Source organism: Fukomys damarensis, unplaced genomic scaffold (genome assembly GCF_012274545.1).
Source record: "Fukomys damarensis isolate Sample0158 unplaced genomic scaffold, DMR_v1.0_HiC HiC_scaffold_26, whole genome shotgun sequence".
Taxonomy (NCBI): Eukaryota; Metazoa; Chordata; class Mammalia; order Rodentia; family Bathyergidae; genus Fukomys; species Fukomys damarensis.
In genome coordinates, this window is record NW_022900938.1 from 35,343,383 (window position 1) to 35,361,190 (window position 17,808).

Consider the following 17,808-nt stretch of genomic DNA (forward strand, 5'->3'; position numbering starts at 1 on the left):
CCCCTTAAAAAAAAAAAAAAAAAAAAAGCCTTCTGGAAAAACTGTGCTGAGCAGATAGCTCTAGATAAACCATTTCTGTGGAGCTGCAGGCTCATTTTCTTTCTTTCAAATGTGGCACTCTCTATGTTTACAATATGAGTTGCATTATAAAATTCAATGTGAATAAGTTTGCTCATAGGAGCACCCACTTAATAAATATTCACTGTGGAAATCCCAAAGAGTATTTCTGATAATTACAATTCAAATATTAAACAGTTTATTTTTCATTTAGTCTGTATTACAAATGAAATCAGGGAGCTTTTATTTGTTTGACTATTATGAGTGTCACTAGTGACCAAATATAATTAGTGACCAAATAGCTTTACTTACTGTGTGCACTTAACAGTAAATCAACACAGACAACTATCTCAGAAGTAAATAAAGATTTACCAGAACAGAGCACAAAGGAGAAAGGGAAGAAGGCAAGCCCATGAGTGACAGCAGCAAGAAAGGTACGCAAGTCAAAAAGAATCTCCTTGTAGTCTATATTCTCCCAATCTAAGAATGCCTGGAACAAAAGGCTTTGCAATTTTTGCCTCTTAAAACCCGAAATAGAAGAGCATTCTTCAAAACAGCCAAAGAAAACTGATAAACAATATATATTATATCCATACAATGGGATATTGTTCAGAAAAAGTCATACCTCAGCATCGATGGACCTTGAAAATATGCTAAGAAGTCAGACACAAAAGATGACAAACTGTATTAACAGCATACATACAAAATATCCAGAACAGGTAAATCCAGAGATAGAAAGTAAATTAGTGGTTCCCAGGGTCTGTGAAGAGGGACGGAGGGGGGGGCGGGTTGCTAAAAGATAGAGGTTTTTTTATTAATGAAAATGTTATACAATTAGATGACTGCACAACTCTATGAATGCACTTAAACACTGAACTGTATAGTATAAATTACGAATTTTAAGGTATGTGATTATATTTTATTAAAAGACAAACCCAGGTTTTTGTTGGTCAGAGCACTAAAGGTCAAAGAAACAAAGCTTTATCAAGCGTTTTCCTGAAGTATTAAATAGTAAACTATCAAAGGACAAACATTCAATCTTCAAAGACTCATTTAAAGAATGCATTATTTCAGGAGCTTTATTTCACAATGACTTAAAAATATTCACTGATGAAAAGATCTGAACCATAAAAAAGCCTATTTTACTACTGTCAAGTCCTAAAATATTTTTAGAAGTTTTAATAGTTTCATTAAAAGCCTGATGGGTGCCAGCAGATGACCGTATAAAATGTGGGGGAAAAAATCTAAATGGCTGTGGAGAATCAAACCTTTTTATTAAAAAATAACAGTTCTTTTCTTAAGTGGTGATAAGAAGACTAATTGTCAAGATTGTATGACCTTTTCTGAATCCATAAAGAATTCTATTTTACCTGAGCTTTCAACTAACTGAAAAGGGAGAGATAATCTTAGGAAGAGTGTGAGGTTATTAATTTCACCCCCCCTCCAGTTTATACAGACAGGATTTTTCTCTGTGTCTAGACTAGCCTCCAAACACTAGAAGCTAGTTAAAGGACAATGTGAAGAAACCACCTTCTTCCATCAAAGGGTATCTGTAAAATCATAAGCAAAAAAGCCCAGATAAAATAATTACAACTGCCTTAATTCTAAAAGTTGCAATATTAAAAGGGTCCATTTTTTAAATACTTTTTTTTTTTACTTTAATACAAATGAAAATTTACATGCTTTATCCTAAAACAAGCTATGATTTGCAAGATAGTACGAACTGATGACTTGTGAAGAAAAAACTTTCTCTTTCGCAATTGAAAACTTACCTAGAAGTAACTGAGAAACAAAGAATAGAAACTAAAATGAGTTTCTGGTTAATGGTAAGATTCCAAGTTCTGTTATTAGCAATAGTTTTGAAATTCTGCACTGTAAAATTTAGGAGATAGTTTCTAGAATTCTAAGATGATTATATTTTCATCATTGGAATCTTTAATTCTAACTGTATTTTCTTATCCTTCCTATTTTTGTAGCCTAGCAAGATGAATCACTATTGTAATTTCACTGCTTACATGAAATTTGAACACAGGTCATGAAATGTACACCTGAAGGCTGAATTTATCTTGCAGTACTTTTGGCCAACTCTCCCTACTTTGTGCTTGCTATTAAAAGCTATAGTAATCTCTGGGGCCAAGTTAGTATATCTAAGCCTCAAGCTGTTCGCTGCCTTAGGACTTTTTCCGGCAAAGGGTAGCTATTAAAAGTTGTGTGAAGGACAAGGCCTGGCCTAACAAAGCGGAACTTTAGAATCAAGACAAATAGGCATTTTTATGGTAAAGAAAAAAAAATTTGAAGAGAAACACATGCAACGGCAACAAAGTTTTAAAAGTGACTGTTTTACTTTTGGGGTTTCATGAAAATATTCTCTAGGTTGATGGCAGTCAGAACTTCACACTAAAAGTGGTAGTTAAAAATCATAAAACTATGGGCCGGGGTTTTAGCTCAGTGGTTCTGCTGCCTGCCTCGCAAGCCCAAGGACCTGAGCTCGATCCCCGGTATTAAAAAAAAAAAAATCATAAAACTATGCCACAAAGTGCTGAACTTTACTGTAGTTTATTCATTAATAAACGTATCTTAAAAATATAGTAGTTATCTGAGTGTCAGAATCCTGGGTTTTTCGTTTTATACTTTTTTGTACTTTATAAATTAAGATGATCATAATTTTACTCCACAGTCAATAAAATATAGACAGATCTTGTCATGGTCATCCTTGTCTTTGGGAACATTGGAAGGCAAGGGAAATGCCCAGGTGAACAGTTGGGCAGAGGCCAGGAGGGCTCTTCACTGTGGGTTGTTGGGTCCTTTTACTATCATCCTATCCAGTGAAATCTAAACTACACTAATGTGAGAACAATGCCCTCTTGATGACATTGCAGAGAGAAAAAGAACAAATCCCATGTTCATGAAAAATTAGATTGGAAAGCTGTTGCCTGGCCCTTGGGAAACACAAGGCTTAAGGGGCACATTTCCCTCTGCAGCCTCCAGTGCTGTGAGATTTTCCTGAAGTGAGCTCTACATACTTCAGCATCACCTCAGACCCATTTCTGTTAGTAAAGCTCCTTTGCCATATACCTGCACGGTGACCTGCATCATAAGACACACCACATCCTGGCCTTCATTGTTATCCACACTCTCAGGCTCTGCAGACAGAAAGTCACAGCACACTGCCTGCTTAGCAGACCTGACATTGGTCCATCCATCTACATATGCTATGTATCATTTTGAGCCAAGCTAGAAGTCAAATTGCCCCCCTGGAGAATTACTTCTACTGAGGGCACCATTCCATCTGTTTATATTCCATTTAGCAATGAAGAATAATTCTTTGAGCCTGGTTCGTAATTTAATGGAGAAAGACCACTATGGATGCTGTTTGCAACACCTAACAGAGATGTTTTAACAGGGTCACACAAAGGAAACCTCGCAAGTCTTAGTCCAGGAATCAGAGTCCTCCTGTGCAACTAGGTCTGTTCTTTATCTTATAGACCACTGATGGTGAATCTATGACATGCATATGGTAGCAGGATGTTTATATCCCTGAAAGTTCTAAAAGGTTCGCCATCACTGTGACAGACAGGGTCAAAGTGGCTCCCTATTTTAGCAAAGCAAATGCATGGCATGATACTACATTTTTTGGGTACTATTTTAAATACCTTGGCTTCATCTTATTTTTCTACACTTTCTATTTTCTTTCCTTTAACTTCCTCACTGTAATTTTAGTTTTTATATTTTAAAAGGTATTTCAGGGGTCGGGGATTTAGCTCAGTGGGTCTGTTGCCTGCTTTTGCAAGAGCAAGGTTCCAAGTTTGATCCCCAGTACCAAAAAAAAGGTGTTTCAAATACTTTCAGATGAGATCAAATGATTAAATACAACAGATAACTACTGTATACTCAGAACCAATGCCTAACCTGACCTTAGGTTTCAGGTATTATCTTTGATCTAATGTATCACCTTTGGATACAGATTCCATCAATTCCAGGTTGAGGATCATTATAAATTTGTTGATATCACTACCTTTATTAATGTCTTTATATGCAGGAAATGAAACAAACAGAAATTGAGCTTTTCATTGCCCTGTTTAGCTACGAGTCACTAATTAAAAAACCCAATAAATTTCATTTTAAGATTTTTTTAAAAAAAAAGTTTCAACTAGACATATGGCAAGTCCACTGCAAGTGTAAGGGAACTGAACTACTCACAATTAGAACCACTCATTTGGGGAAAGGGCTCCACAGTCAATTATAGTGAGTCGTTTATTGAACAGGAACTCGTTTTATTCACAGCATGAGACCAGCAATGGCAAAACTTTGGACAACTGAAAAAGCCAATAAAAATATACTTATCATTTTCCTTGAATTATTAGCAGAATCAGTGGACAAGGAAAAGTAACAAAATTCTCACAGATTACCCTACCAACTGACACAGAATCCCAATCAAACAAGATGAAAGATAACTAGGTATAAAATCATCTGTTTGGCTGACACTAAACTCAGTTTATGTAAGAATGAACAAAATCCATGGCCATAAATAGCAATTCCACTTTTAATTTTAGCCAACCAGAAATGGCTGACAGGAAAGAGACTGTGAGTCTGAAAGTTAACTTCTATTTATATCCTTCTGGTTCTAGGACAATTCCAGGAGCGGGAAGACATAAGGGGTCTCTCTCAAGATTTCTGACCAGTGTATAGTCACAGAACAGACAGTCACAGAACAGAGTGACTATGTCAACAGATTTCTTAAGGTCCTCTACAAAGCACTCTGAAAGATGCAGAGAGTGCAGACATGAGAAAGGGTGCCTAGCAACTCAAAGACAGCAAGTTTAACCTAAACTTGATGGCAAAGCATCCTCTGATGAGCTCAAAATCTACTGGATGTTACTGAGGTTCAGCATCCATTCAGTGACCTTCTCGCTGAATGCCTGCCTATTGGCATGTGGCAGGGATTTGGGGTGGGTGGATTTCATCATAGCACAGATGACCTAACACAGGCACAGAAAACAGTTCAGAGTTCAGATGGACATGGTTTTCCCTGAGGAACTTGGGAAAGGCTGAAAGAAGGAAAGATTAGCATTTAGTTGGGGCATAAAATGGACATAAAATGGAAGTACAACAATCTAAGTGGGTTACATAGTGCAACTAAAGTTTACTGAATGAAGAAACCCACCCTATCCTACCTCTAAAGATTCTATAGCAGATTGATATTTATCTGCTTGTTCTCTCTTCACTCCATTTTATAGACTGAATTATCAGGAAAGGAAAACTCTCTCTAGTAATTGCCATCACTAGCAACTTCTTGTATGTCTCTTATAGACCTACCAGAATTCTCCACACTCAAACCTCTTCAACCTTGATAAACCACTAGGTATTTTCAGGACTTGTACTAGACACTAGTGAGCCTCTGTATTCCAGAACAACCATAGTGTAGGATTATATACACTATGTCCACAATTCCCCTTCTCTGGTCAGCTTTGATCCCACTTCTTCAGGACTCATTCAAATATTCACCCAACATTGACTGCCTAAGTCCCAGTGACATGCCTGAGAGGACTCTCGGCACCAGAAACGAAGCACAACAAACAAACAACCCAAGAACAAAACCAACAAACAAACAACCGCCTCCCAAATGCTGATACTATTACCCACAGTATGTGTTTTATAGATTTTTAGAATCAAATCTGTGGTATTAGCTAACTGAATTATATAACCAAGTATTATTTGATATTTTAAAACCTCAAGAAACTATAGAAAAAAATTTGATGGCCATGTATATACCAAGTACCCTCTCATTTAACATTGTTAACATTTTGTCCTATTTGCTGCAGATGGCTCTCTTAAATAAAATTTTACAGACTGGGTCAAAGCCTAATTCCTGATATCTTCCCACTTTCTTTTTAGAGATATCATTATCTTAAGCTAATGTTATTGCAAAATTGTCCTATGCTTTTACTCCATGCACATTCATGGATAAATCTAAGTATTGTTTAATTATTATACAGTACTGCTATATTTAAAACTGTTAAGAGGGTAACCTCCTGTGTCTCTTCTGCAACACAGATTCAATCAAAAGTTCATTTAGAAAACATGCCCATGTCAATACAGGTAGATCTAGTTATTTAATTTTGACTGTTTTAGTTTTTTAGCCAATTTCCTTCCCATTTTCATCCTGATGAATACTTATCTTCTGTGTGGGTTTTTTTTCCACATTTGCAAACACTTCTGCAATGAGCATCTTCTACCCCTACCTCTTTCCCTCCCTCCCTCCTTTCCTTCCTTTGCCATGTTCATCTTTCAGAATTTCTCCAGTCTGGTTCTTGGAGTTTGAAATTCTACTCTTTCTTCCTCCTACGGATTCTTACTCATTGTCAAGTTTTATTTTTTTTATTTTTAAGGCAACTTTTTAAAATGCAGTCTTTTACAAAATCAGAATACAAAAGGATATGCTGAACAAAAGAAATACAAAACCGTGCTTTCTGTCCTCTTTAATACACTTTTTCTAATTTTTGTAGCACATTCAGATGCTTACTCTCTCTTGGATTCCTTAGCTCTTGTCAAGTTATTTTCACAGATGAACAGTAAAATTTCTGTGAGACAAAGTACACTAGACAGTCCTATTCTGTCATCTCGCTAGTATCACTCTTTGGGTTTTTTATTTGTGTTTTATAAAATCAGATTATGAGCTCATCTTTAGTGGTTTCATTTTTTCAGACGGGGACAATTATATTTGGGCTCCAAACTCACATACTGGGGTTGGCTAAGGTCATAGCTGCAGCCCTTTGCAGGTTACAGCTTAATGGAATGCAGTTATCTTAAATTCAAATGGAACACATTGAACACACCCAAGTCCAAATTCCTTCTTTCCTGCCTGGGCCATTACAGCCAATTCTGAGCTTATTTCAGGGTTGACAATTTTCCTCAGACCTATAAAGTAGCTCAAATGCTTTTGGCTCCATCTTTAATTTCCTTTTCTACTTTTAGTATTTGAGGATTTCCCTTCTCTATTGTCATTTTTTTTCTAATTATTGGCTTTTATTATTGGTATAGTGAGATTTTCTAGGAGTTTAAGAGAAATTCTGTATTTGTTTAGCTATGTTGGCATATCTAGGAAATCCTAAAAAAACTCCTGAAATGTTAAATTAATTTTTCTATTAAGATGAAATTCTATCGTTCTAAGCCAGTTGATCCACAAGGTTTAGGAATATGTGTTATTGAGTTTGTGACTTTTCCTTTTTGGTGCTACAGCTGCATATAACTTTTATATAATAATGAAGAGAATTAAAACTTATTTTTGTTGTAATAATTTTTTATTTCCTTGATAAATTATTTCATCAGGTATTGCAAAGGCAGAATTGGAAATGTAAAATTTTGCATTTTGCTTCTAATCTCTCTTACTATAAAAACCTGTTTGGATTTTAAAAAAATGAATACGTAATTTTCTATTTATTTTAAAAGATTTTATTTACCCTATTTATATGCTTCATGACTTAATAAACATCAATATACACAACTATCAGTGATAAAAAAATCCATGTGAATGCAATTTACCACCCTAATAGTTTAAAATTCATATCAATAGTCAGCTAGAATAGAGAAACTACAGAACACATTCTATTCAGCAAAAAGAAGTTTTCATCTACAAATAACAGTAGACACAGAGAAGAACAATTATGGGGATAGAAACAAATAAGACACAACTTATTGTAGGCATACCTATGTAGTGTAAATAAATTAAGCTTAAAAATGCAGACAATGGAAGAATTTTACAGTAGATTTTCTAGAAAGATGTAATTGCTAAGAAAGAAATCTATAGGTGAACAGTGACTTAACCATTTGTAGTGTGCAGAAATTTTTTATAACGTTTTCAGATAGACTAAGATGCCATTTAAATAAAAATAATCATTATTACATGCTTTCTCAGTAAAAAACTCATTCTATATTTTCTATATTTTCAGTAAAAAACTCATTCTATATTTTCTATATTTGAACGCTCTTCTTTTTTTTTTGCTTATGGCAGGTAGCTTTACTGCTAGTATTTTTTTTTTTTTTGGCAAAACATTTATTGGTACATTTTAGATATAGCTAATACTCTAAATTATTTCATAAAATAATTTGTATAGTGGTTTCACAAAAAGCTCAAAGTAAATTGAAGCAATTTTAAAAAATGTTTAGAAATATTTCCTAAGAATAAAAACCAGAAAATGCTGGAGATTTAGCTCAGTGGTTCTGCCACCTGCTTTGCAAGCACAAGGTCCTGAGTTCAATCCCTAGTACCAAAACAAAAACCAAAAAACAAAACAAAAAGCTATACCAGCTTCTCATAGCACCAGCTACTTTTAACCAAATACGCAGCAATTAACTGTGGAATATTCATCAACTTTTTACATAGGAGAAATCCAATTTCTGAAGGTAGCATAGTTTCTTTTGCTACGGAAGCTTACTAATGCTACATAAACACTTCAAGCACAGAACTGAAGGATAATCAATACTGCAACAGGCTTCTGAAGGTTAAAATACACCAACATTTTTGGTGTCAAATACAGAAATGCAAGCTAAAGTAGCTACATCGTAACAGAATCTTTTGGGGGGGGTACCGGAGGTCTTACTCAGGTCCTTGTGCTTGCGAGGCAGGCACCGGAACCACTGAGCTAAATCCCCAGCAACAGAATCATTTTCTATATCCAGGACAACTTAATAAGACATATAACTTGAAGGTCCATAAAGGCCGAGGCTTTCGCCCTGTGTACCTGGTGCTGGCGATGCTTGGCGATTCTGCTCCAAGCCTACATCTTTCTAGTTGACTGGCAACAATCTGCCTTTCCACTTCCAGTTCTCGGGTGAGTCGCTGAAATTGAAGTTCCTGCAATTCAAGGAAACGAAACGCACATAAGGAGAGAAAGTTTACTGCTCAGGCAGATCTACGAACTAATGTATGTTACAGGAAACACAGGAACATATCCATCACATAAAGCTGTAGTATGGTTTTATGAAATTAAAGTTTAAGATGGTATAAGTAACCTGATTTGTGGCTGTTTTAAACGTAAAGGCACGATAACATATCAGCTTCTTTTTGGACTTGGAAATGTTTAGATCTTTATTTCCTTTTTTTTTGTTTTAGGTACTAATTGAGGTTTTTAAAAGTTAATTCTTGCTGCAGTAGCATATAAATTTAAAGTCTGCAGAGCTTACTGGATATGTGTGAATCAAAGGCACTCCAACCCATAAAATGTCATCCTCAATGGCTAATTTTTATACCTCTCATACTGTACTGTAAATCAGCACAGCAATAAAAATGTAAATCCACATGATGAGAATCATTTAATTATGCTTGATACAAACCATTTAATTAAGGAAAAATATCACTTCAATTCCACAGAAAAATTCTTCTTATATTTACCTATGGCATAATCAACACAATTTTGCTACCCCACAAATATATCCATATGCCATTGTACGAAATGAGAGGGAAGACAAAATAAAAGGAAAAAGGAAGAATGAGTCATAACACAAAATTTAAAATTATACTACTCAAAAGCTGGAAAGACTGTCTAAACAAATTATATTCTTCAATCTAAACTGCATGGAGAAAGCAAGTAATTTCTATTATAAGAAAAAATGCTAACTTTATTTGCATCTCTCTTATTGTATGATGGGATTTTAATATATAGAAAGCCTGGCATGGAATAAAACATCTAAAGATCAAGTATGTTCCAAGGCTTTAAGCCACAAGTAACTCTAAGAAAACCTCAAGACACCTTGTGCTGTCTTACCACCTTACAAGATTGTTCAAAGCAAATGCTGAACTGCAAATAGTTTAATTTAGTAAAAACTGCTAGTTCAGAACACCCAGCATGTGAACACTAAACCCAGAAATATAATCAGATACAAGACCACCTAAAATATTATGAGTATAAACAGATATCTGTCAAAAATTTTGAGAAGCCTATTAGCTCCCTGCAGTATCAGACACATTCACAATTACTTGAGAGCAGTGGCTAGGCAAATTCCACAAGCTATTCTTAAAATAATTTTAAAGAAACAGTTCCTTGATTTCTTATCATTTTCTGATATGAAGGACCCTTTTTTACTGAACCCATTTGGTGTAGGTGTATTGGATAAGGCAAAGAGGAGTAACAGTTCAATAATGTGTACAATAAGATAAGAGGAAGGGGAGGCGGGATGCCTGACTCTTAACAATTCCTGGACACTGGTTCTTAAGGTGTGTTTAGCAACAAAAGATCAGGCTGAATTCAGGACCAGGCTAAGATAATCTTATAAAATAATATTATGCTTATCTCTTGGTTGTTCTCTGGTCTAATATAATGGTTTCATATATATGAAATATTCTAAAGCTTTAAGCCACCGCAAATATATATGAAACAATGCTATTACTTAGTCAGGAGAAGACCAGTTTTACAAATTCCCAGATAGTCCTGAGGCCAACACACTACCACTGTACTCTAGTTTCAATGCTACTAGGGATCAAGGGCTGGCCTATTTTCCTTAAATGTGGGATAGCCAAAAGTTACCATACCAGGATAAGACTCAGAAGTGTTTAAGAACATAGGGGAAAAAATTCCACTCATAGAAAAAATTCCACTGTAGTGGATTTTTAAAATCATTTTAGTTGCAAGCATATGACCTTTTAAATAACCTTTAAAGGAAAAGGTTGGGAAAATTCCTGCCTGAAGGCAAAGGTGTGAGTTTCCCATAATTCCTTCCCTCAGTAGAAATAGGTCTCTTTGGTTCTGCCTTGAAGATGGTGTCATGCCAGGCTGACTCAGAAACTTTGATTCCAGGAAAACAGGAAGCTCTGTTTTCTCCTCTTTTTCCTTTTTGTAGCACTTTTTGTATTAGGCCTCAAATAAAGTTCCTCACTTAGAAAATGACCTCCATACATACATACTCTGTGTATGTTTGGAAATTATAAATTTTCTTTACATAACCAATTTTGTCCAACAAATTTGGACACTGATTTTGGACACTCAGTCCCAAGGCTCGCCCTTCAGTCTAACAAGTGGGAGAATTTAGTAATAAGCACTTGTTAAATTCCTTTTCTGATTAATTAGCCTCTTATGTACAATTAGGAAATTTGATTCACACACCTATAGAAATTATGTACAGCTGTTGAGTTGCCTAGGAAAACCTATGTACTCATGATGTAGCTACATTTTCTATTGAGAAGTTAGGCAATTCCTTTAATGTTCTTATGAACTGTGTACAGTCCATATTATATTCCTACTGGCCATGGAACCCATAAAATTCAACCTTACTGTTTATATCAAAACTATTCTTACCTATTGTGTCCAAATTTCTCACAAGTAGGACTCACTGAAATAGCAAAAGCAGAATATCAGGAAGCTAAAAAGCATGGAATTTATAAATAGTGCCTAATACCTGAGAACATTTACAAATAAAATGTTTGCTTTGTTGTGAAATGATGATGATTATTGCCCCTACAGAAAATAAGCTGACACACACAGCAAGATTGGCAGCAAGATGGATGAGTAGGCCATGAATATTTGACAATTCTGTCTCTACTGCCTTATTAGACCAACTGATGAGGAAGACAGCATTATGCAGTCATATAAAAACAGATTTAATGGAGGACACCCCATTTTTCCGGTCCCTCTTCTGTCTCTCTTAGACAGAAGCTATATTTCTCTCAATAAATTTTTCCTACTCAAAAACAAAACAAAACAAAAAACTAACGATTTCCAAAATAACACTCATTAAGATGATTATGCATATCAACTACAAATTTCAAATTTTTATATTTTTATCTTCTAAACATAAGACTGTGAAAACTGATCCTTAAATCAGTATCCAAAATCAGGCATGTAAATGATAGGGAGCTTATATTTGTTAATGCTAAAAGTGCTTGCCAAAATTCAGTATATGATAATTTCATCAGAGTCTGGCGAACAATGTTAGGAGGCGTCTCTTTATATTTAGCACATCTCTCTTACATAAATATACTGGTTAAGTATTCTTTGAGAGTCAATGAAATAGAAGAAAATAAAGTTTCACGTCCATGATGGACCACATATATTAGACAGCTGCCCTGCCCCAGGAGCTCAAGGAAGGACCTGCTGCCCTAACTGCCAGCAAAGGGTCTGTGGCTGTCAGCTCCTATGGTGGGGGTGCTGGGGCTGTTCCATTAGCAAAGAACCTCCTTGCTCCAGGGCACATCCCTGCATCCAACCATGGATTGAAGCAGCAACAGGAAGACCAAGCCCATACTCCTGTAATTGAGGCTTTGCTAGTCTGCATGGTATTTCCCTATCCAGTCCTGAATTTCCTTACTCTGTTCTTCACAGGCGTTGATCCATAATAAAATATTTCTACCCAGAAAATTATCTCAGTGAAAATCCAACTGAGACAGTCTTGAGCTTTGGATTTCTTTTACATAATCATTTTGAGATTTACCAGTATCGATGCATGCAGATCTAATGCACTTATTTTCACTGCTAATAGTATTCCACATTACCACCTTGGCAAAATGTATTTATGTTTTCATCATGGTCATCATAGTCTTATATTGTATCTAATTGCTTATGCAATAATAAATGGTCTGTAAAAATAAGCACTCTTATGTAAGTCGTTTGGTTCACCTGAGACAGACTTCTCCAGAGTAATGACCTAGAAGTACTAGGTTAAAAGGTATGCACATCTTCAATTTTGCTTGATAATAGCTGTCAGATTACTTTTCAAGAAACTTTTACTACTTTATATTCTAGGTAGCAGGGTAGCAGAGGTCTGATTTCTTTGCATTCTCATTCTCACTGATAGCAATTTGCATTTGGGGCATAAATCTCCCTTTCTTGTAGTTCATCTTTTTTATCCATTATTTTGTATTCTCCTGATCGCCAACATCTTTTGCTAGGCTTACTGGTCTTTTGGACTTTTGAATCTCATCAGTATCAATCTCTCGGGGAGAAAATTTCTCCCCACTGTCTGCCCTGGCCTGTGAAGCATGTTCCACACTACACTTACACTCATGTTGCTGCTCTGTAAAATTCTCTCTGTGGGCAAGGAATTGCACAGGACTGTAGACTGTGGGCAGCCTTCACACGAGCAGGCAGCATATAACTGTCAAAGGGCAAGCCGAGATCATGGAGCTCTGGCAGATCCCTCTAAGGGGAAAGTCAGGTTTATTGCTTACTTAGCTGAGGACTCTTGGTTTCATTTGTTTTGATTTCTGTGAATTCCTTCCATGATTTCTAGCTTAGTTTAGCTTTCAAAAAATACAATGCAAATGCAAGGACCTGAGTTTGATCCCTGGTACAACAAAACAAAACAAAATATAAATATTTTATTCAGTATATTTAGCTTCATTCAGTGAGAAAACCTAGTTAAAATATTGAATCTACATAGAGCCTTTTTCATATTTTCTCTAAATTTTTCAGAGATGTATTCAGAGATTTCTCATTACTACCTTCAGTTCATTATTTCTCTACCTTGTTTGGGCTTTATCTCATATACTGTACCTTTTTTCCCCTCTAAAAGTACTTTCCATTTGTGAGATTTCTAGTTGGTTCTTTTTTGTATCTATCTGTTTTTACATGCTCTTTTAGAGTGAAATCTCTCTTTCCTTTGTATTCTCTTTCTATTTTGGTTTACCTTTACTTAAAACTCCCAAGTTCCTCAGTCCTAAAAAAGGCTTTACATTGGTGACTCAGTGTTTCCTTGAACTGAATACTAGGATTCTACATATATATGCCCAAGGCTACCATCTCCTTTCCCTGACTTCCAAAAATTTCAGTATGAGGTAAACCCCTATCTCCTCTGAAGAACAGATTCATTCTAGTTCTTAGCTTCAGAGACTCTGATGTTGACATTAAAAAAGGGGCATACACCTTCCTATGGTTCCTAGTCCCACTCCTACTCCTTAAACCCTCACTGATAGCTAAAGTGCTGTATTTCTTGACCCTTTTCAATTGTGCTTTATGGAACTCTTACTCTGGTTTACAAACACTCCCTACTTCTGGTTACTAACGGTATGCTCCACCTCCAGGCTCCAACTGAAATGTAGTTCTTTCCTAATACTGCTTTTTCCTGCAATGATTTCTGAAGAAGACTATCCATTCCTCCATATTCCATGCCAAACAGCCTTGAAGGAGGGAGGTTGTCCCTCTTCACTCCTCACTACCTCTACTCATCAGCACGGAGTTTAATAATATTCCTCATTGTCAGTATATGTTACATAATGGTCTTCACTGTCAGCATGACTGGAATCATACCTCCTCTTATAGTCTTCATGTCAGTCAGTCATGTTGTCTTTTCTTAACTAGTGAAGAGTGTTATTTTTATAACTATGTACCAAAGTTCACTGTGTGGAAGCTAGAGCCATCCAGGCACAGATGCCTATGTGCATTACCACCATTACTGACTTCAAGCTGGTGTGACTGATTCACTAATCCAGCAACTGCTATGATGTCCACAACTATGAAACAGCAGCAGGCACTCAGATTAGGCTACCACTGATGAAACCTTCAACTTTCTGTTCCCACAATGTCTTAGTTACTTTTCTCTCATTGTTGAGACAAACTAGCGGACACCCAAAGTAAAAGGGAGAAAGTTTTATTTAGCTCACAGTTTGTAGAGGTTTCAGTGCAAGATCAGCTGGTTCCAAGGCAAGATGGCTGGACAGTGGGGCATCACAGAGAACAGTTCATGGCAACGACAAGGTAGAAAAAGCAACAAGGGACCTTAACAATGTCTTTCTGCCCCTTTTATCTTATCCAGGCTACTTAGGGTGTGTGGCCCTCATACCCTTAATCCTAGTGCTCTCACCATGAACCAATTCCAGCATCAGACACTCTAGATCCAGCCACCACTGAAAAAAGCCCCACCTGGGACTGCATGAGGCTTTGGGGGCCATCTACACACAAGCCATAACACACAGTCACACTGATCCTCAGTTCTCTCCAGGCGCACTGGATGCAGGGCGTGGCCCCTTCCAAGGCTGGCCTCCCCATCCCCTCCTGTCTTGTCTAGAATCTTTCATCTCTTTCTGGGATCTTTAATATTTCTTAGTTTAATATACAAATCATTCTCATTTGAAAATACATTTTTTCAATTCCAGGATTCCCAATCTGCTTTCTTCTTTGACTTACAGTAGCTCTAGCAATTAATAATCTGCTGTAAATTGACTCTTTTCTTGAAAAATTCATTATAATAATTATACTAAATATTGGATTATATTGTGACATTTTCATATGTACATATACTGTGATATTGTCTTCCCCATTTCCTGCCCACCCCTTTCTCCTGACTCCATTCTTTTTATATGTTTCCCTTCTAATTTCATGTCTAATTTCACTTTTGTTCTTTTTAACATACAGTATCATCCCACACACTAAAGTTATTAAGATCCTGGCTTTTAATGTTTTTATAGTTTCCTAATATAAATTAAAATATATTACAATTTTTTTTGAGACAGTATTTCCTTATGTAGTGCAGCTTAGCATGCCTTAAACACAGTACGTAGCACCTCAAACTTGCAGACTCCCCTGCCTCAGCCTTCTGAGTGCTGGAATTATAGGTGTGCACCACCACGCCCAGGTACAATTTTTAAAAATGTTGATCAGTGTACCAAAAATCTGTTCATACTATTGGTACACATAAAACACACCAGGAGTCATACCTTTCCGTCTATAAACCTCAACATGCTATTATGAATACTGGGTATATCCAAAGAAGCAAACTGACATGGTCTTAATGTGATAGAATCACTTAAGCAAGCACTGTTATTTCAACCTTTGCCAATTTAAATCTTCTAAAAAATAACAATGTTCTTTTCTGCCTTAGTACATTTGAGAGTTTTATAGCCCTACATAATATATTAGATTTATCAGATACAGGGGATTCAGCAAGATATACCCTGCTCCCCTGATAAATTATGGCATGTTCTTCCCTTTTCCCCACATTCAAAAGATAAGTCAACTATGGTCATAATAATATCCCCGAGGGTTGTAAACCAGGGTACTATTTTAAAATGAGCTTAATAGTAGAGCATGTATGAAGTGCTAAATTCAGCGTCCAGCTTAAGGGAGGAGGGTATTTAAGAGCTATTAAGAAATCCTCAAAAGGGGCTGGGGATTCAGCTCAGTGGCTTGGTGGCCTGCCTTGCAAGCACAAGGACCCAAGTTCAATCCCCAGTACCAGAAAAAAAAATAAAGAAAGAAAGAAATCCTCAAAAATACAAAATATCATTGCTAAGATGTATTAACAAAGGATCCTTAAACTTTTCAGCCTTAAAATACCAGCTGGTACTATACAGGGGATCAAATGTCCTTTCCATCTATCCCAATTTACTTAATGCACCTACTTGGTGATCCCCAAATCAATGCATAATTAATTACAGAGATACTAAGCATATAAGGTCTATCCCCTTTGTACTTGCTATTCTCTTTGTTAAAAGGAAATTTAACAATCAAAAGACTTGAAAAACTAATAATACCTTTCCCAGAAAACACTCCACTCAACTCCAGAGGATACTGATAGTGTTTCCATGGAGGAAGGGCCCCTGGGTCAACCAGATTTGGAAAATGAGGCCCATAAGATTCTGTATCTTGGAAATTCAGTGACTATAGCATAAGTTCTGAATAGTCTACCAGGAGGAAATTAGCTATGTTTAACCCAGCATTTTTTTTTTGATTTATTGAAACTAAGCACATTTTTTTTCAAGAAACAAATATTAACATCTTAGATAATAGTGTTTTGAGAACACAATGCAGGCAATACTGAAAAATGAAGCTCATTTGTTATATTCAGAGATAGCTGAACCAAGGGATACTATGATGCATTAAAAGTAAAAATAGTTTTCTACAAATTAAAATTTTTATCACTTTTGTCCAAAATGAATATCTTCAAAGGGCAGGGTAATAATGAGGGCTAACAGGGGTGGTGCTGTGCCACTTTGATAACATGAGGGTTGAATACTATTTCCACCCCTCCAATGGATTAGCTGCCCTATGCTGTGCCAGTTGTTTCACACATCTTAATCTTATGGTAAAAGAAAAATACACCATATAACTGCCAATCTATTTCTTATTAGAGTAGGAGATACTCTAATAGAAGATGAACAATATTAAGATCTTTATAATTTTATGCTACTAACAAACTACACAATTATGTATCTTAGCTGATATCTTTCTTTCAGTTTAAATGAAGGAGATGCAAAACAGTGAAGTTTACCAGATGCCCTAAATTTACATTTTAAGAGCTTAGGCTCTTATCTGTGACTTTGTCACTAAAGCTCCTTTGTTAGGAAATGAAAATAAAGGAAGAGAGATATTGAAACACTTTTGCTTATAGCCGGAAAGCTTTTGCTTACAGGCAAGGGCAGAGGTGAAGCTCAAGGTAAACGGGAAAAGACTCCAAGCTTTCCTATGGCAACACTGTAGGCTTCTTAAAAGAATGTCTACTCAACATAATTTATGACGAGACTTGCTACTGGCTCTTCAGCTGTCACTTGGCAATCTGAATACCAGGCAAATCTGTAGAGCCAGTGATATCCAAGTTCACTATCTGCAGGGAAGTTTTTAATGGTCCTCTAAGTAGCTCCATCTAAAAGAGGATACATTCTGATTTAGTGCATGGTGAAAGATAAAGGGCTAGTTTTAATCTTTGGCAGGTTGAGATCCAGTTTTTCCAATAGCATTTATTAAAGAGGCTATCTTTCCTCCAGTGGAGATGGTCAGCTCCTTTGTCAAAGATGATATAGCTGAGTGCATCTGGAGGTTTTTGTGT

The 17,808-nt window shown here is 36.2% G+C and overlaps 1 protein-coding gene across 9 annotated transcripts in view; it reads right to left on the reverse strand.

Annotated features, from left to right (window-relative positions):
* The window catches only part of Pkp4 (plakophilin 4), a 223,946-nt gene that overhangs the window by 90,600 nt on the left and 115,538 nt on the right, over positions 1–17,808 (reverse strand). For all 9 annotated transcript variants that reach the window (XM_033756275.1, XM_033756274.1, XM_019204972.2 and 6 more), the window contains one exon: positions 8,799–8,911. In XM_033756275.1, the coding sequence (XP_033612166.1) occupies positions 8,799–8,911 (113 nt within the window). The remainder of the gene's footprint in view (positions 1–8,798; positions 8,912–17,808) is intronic.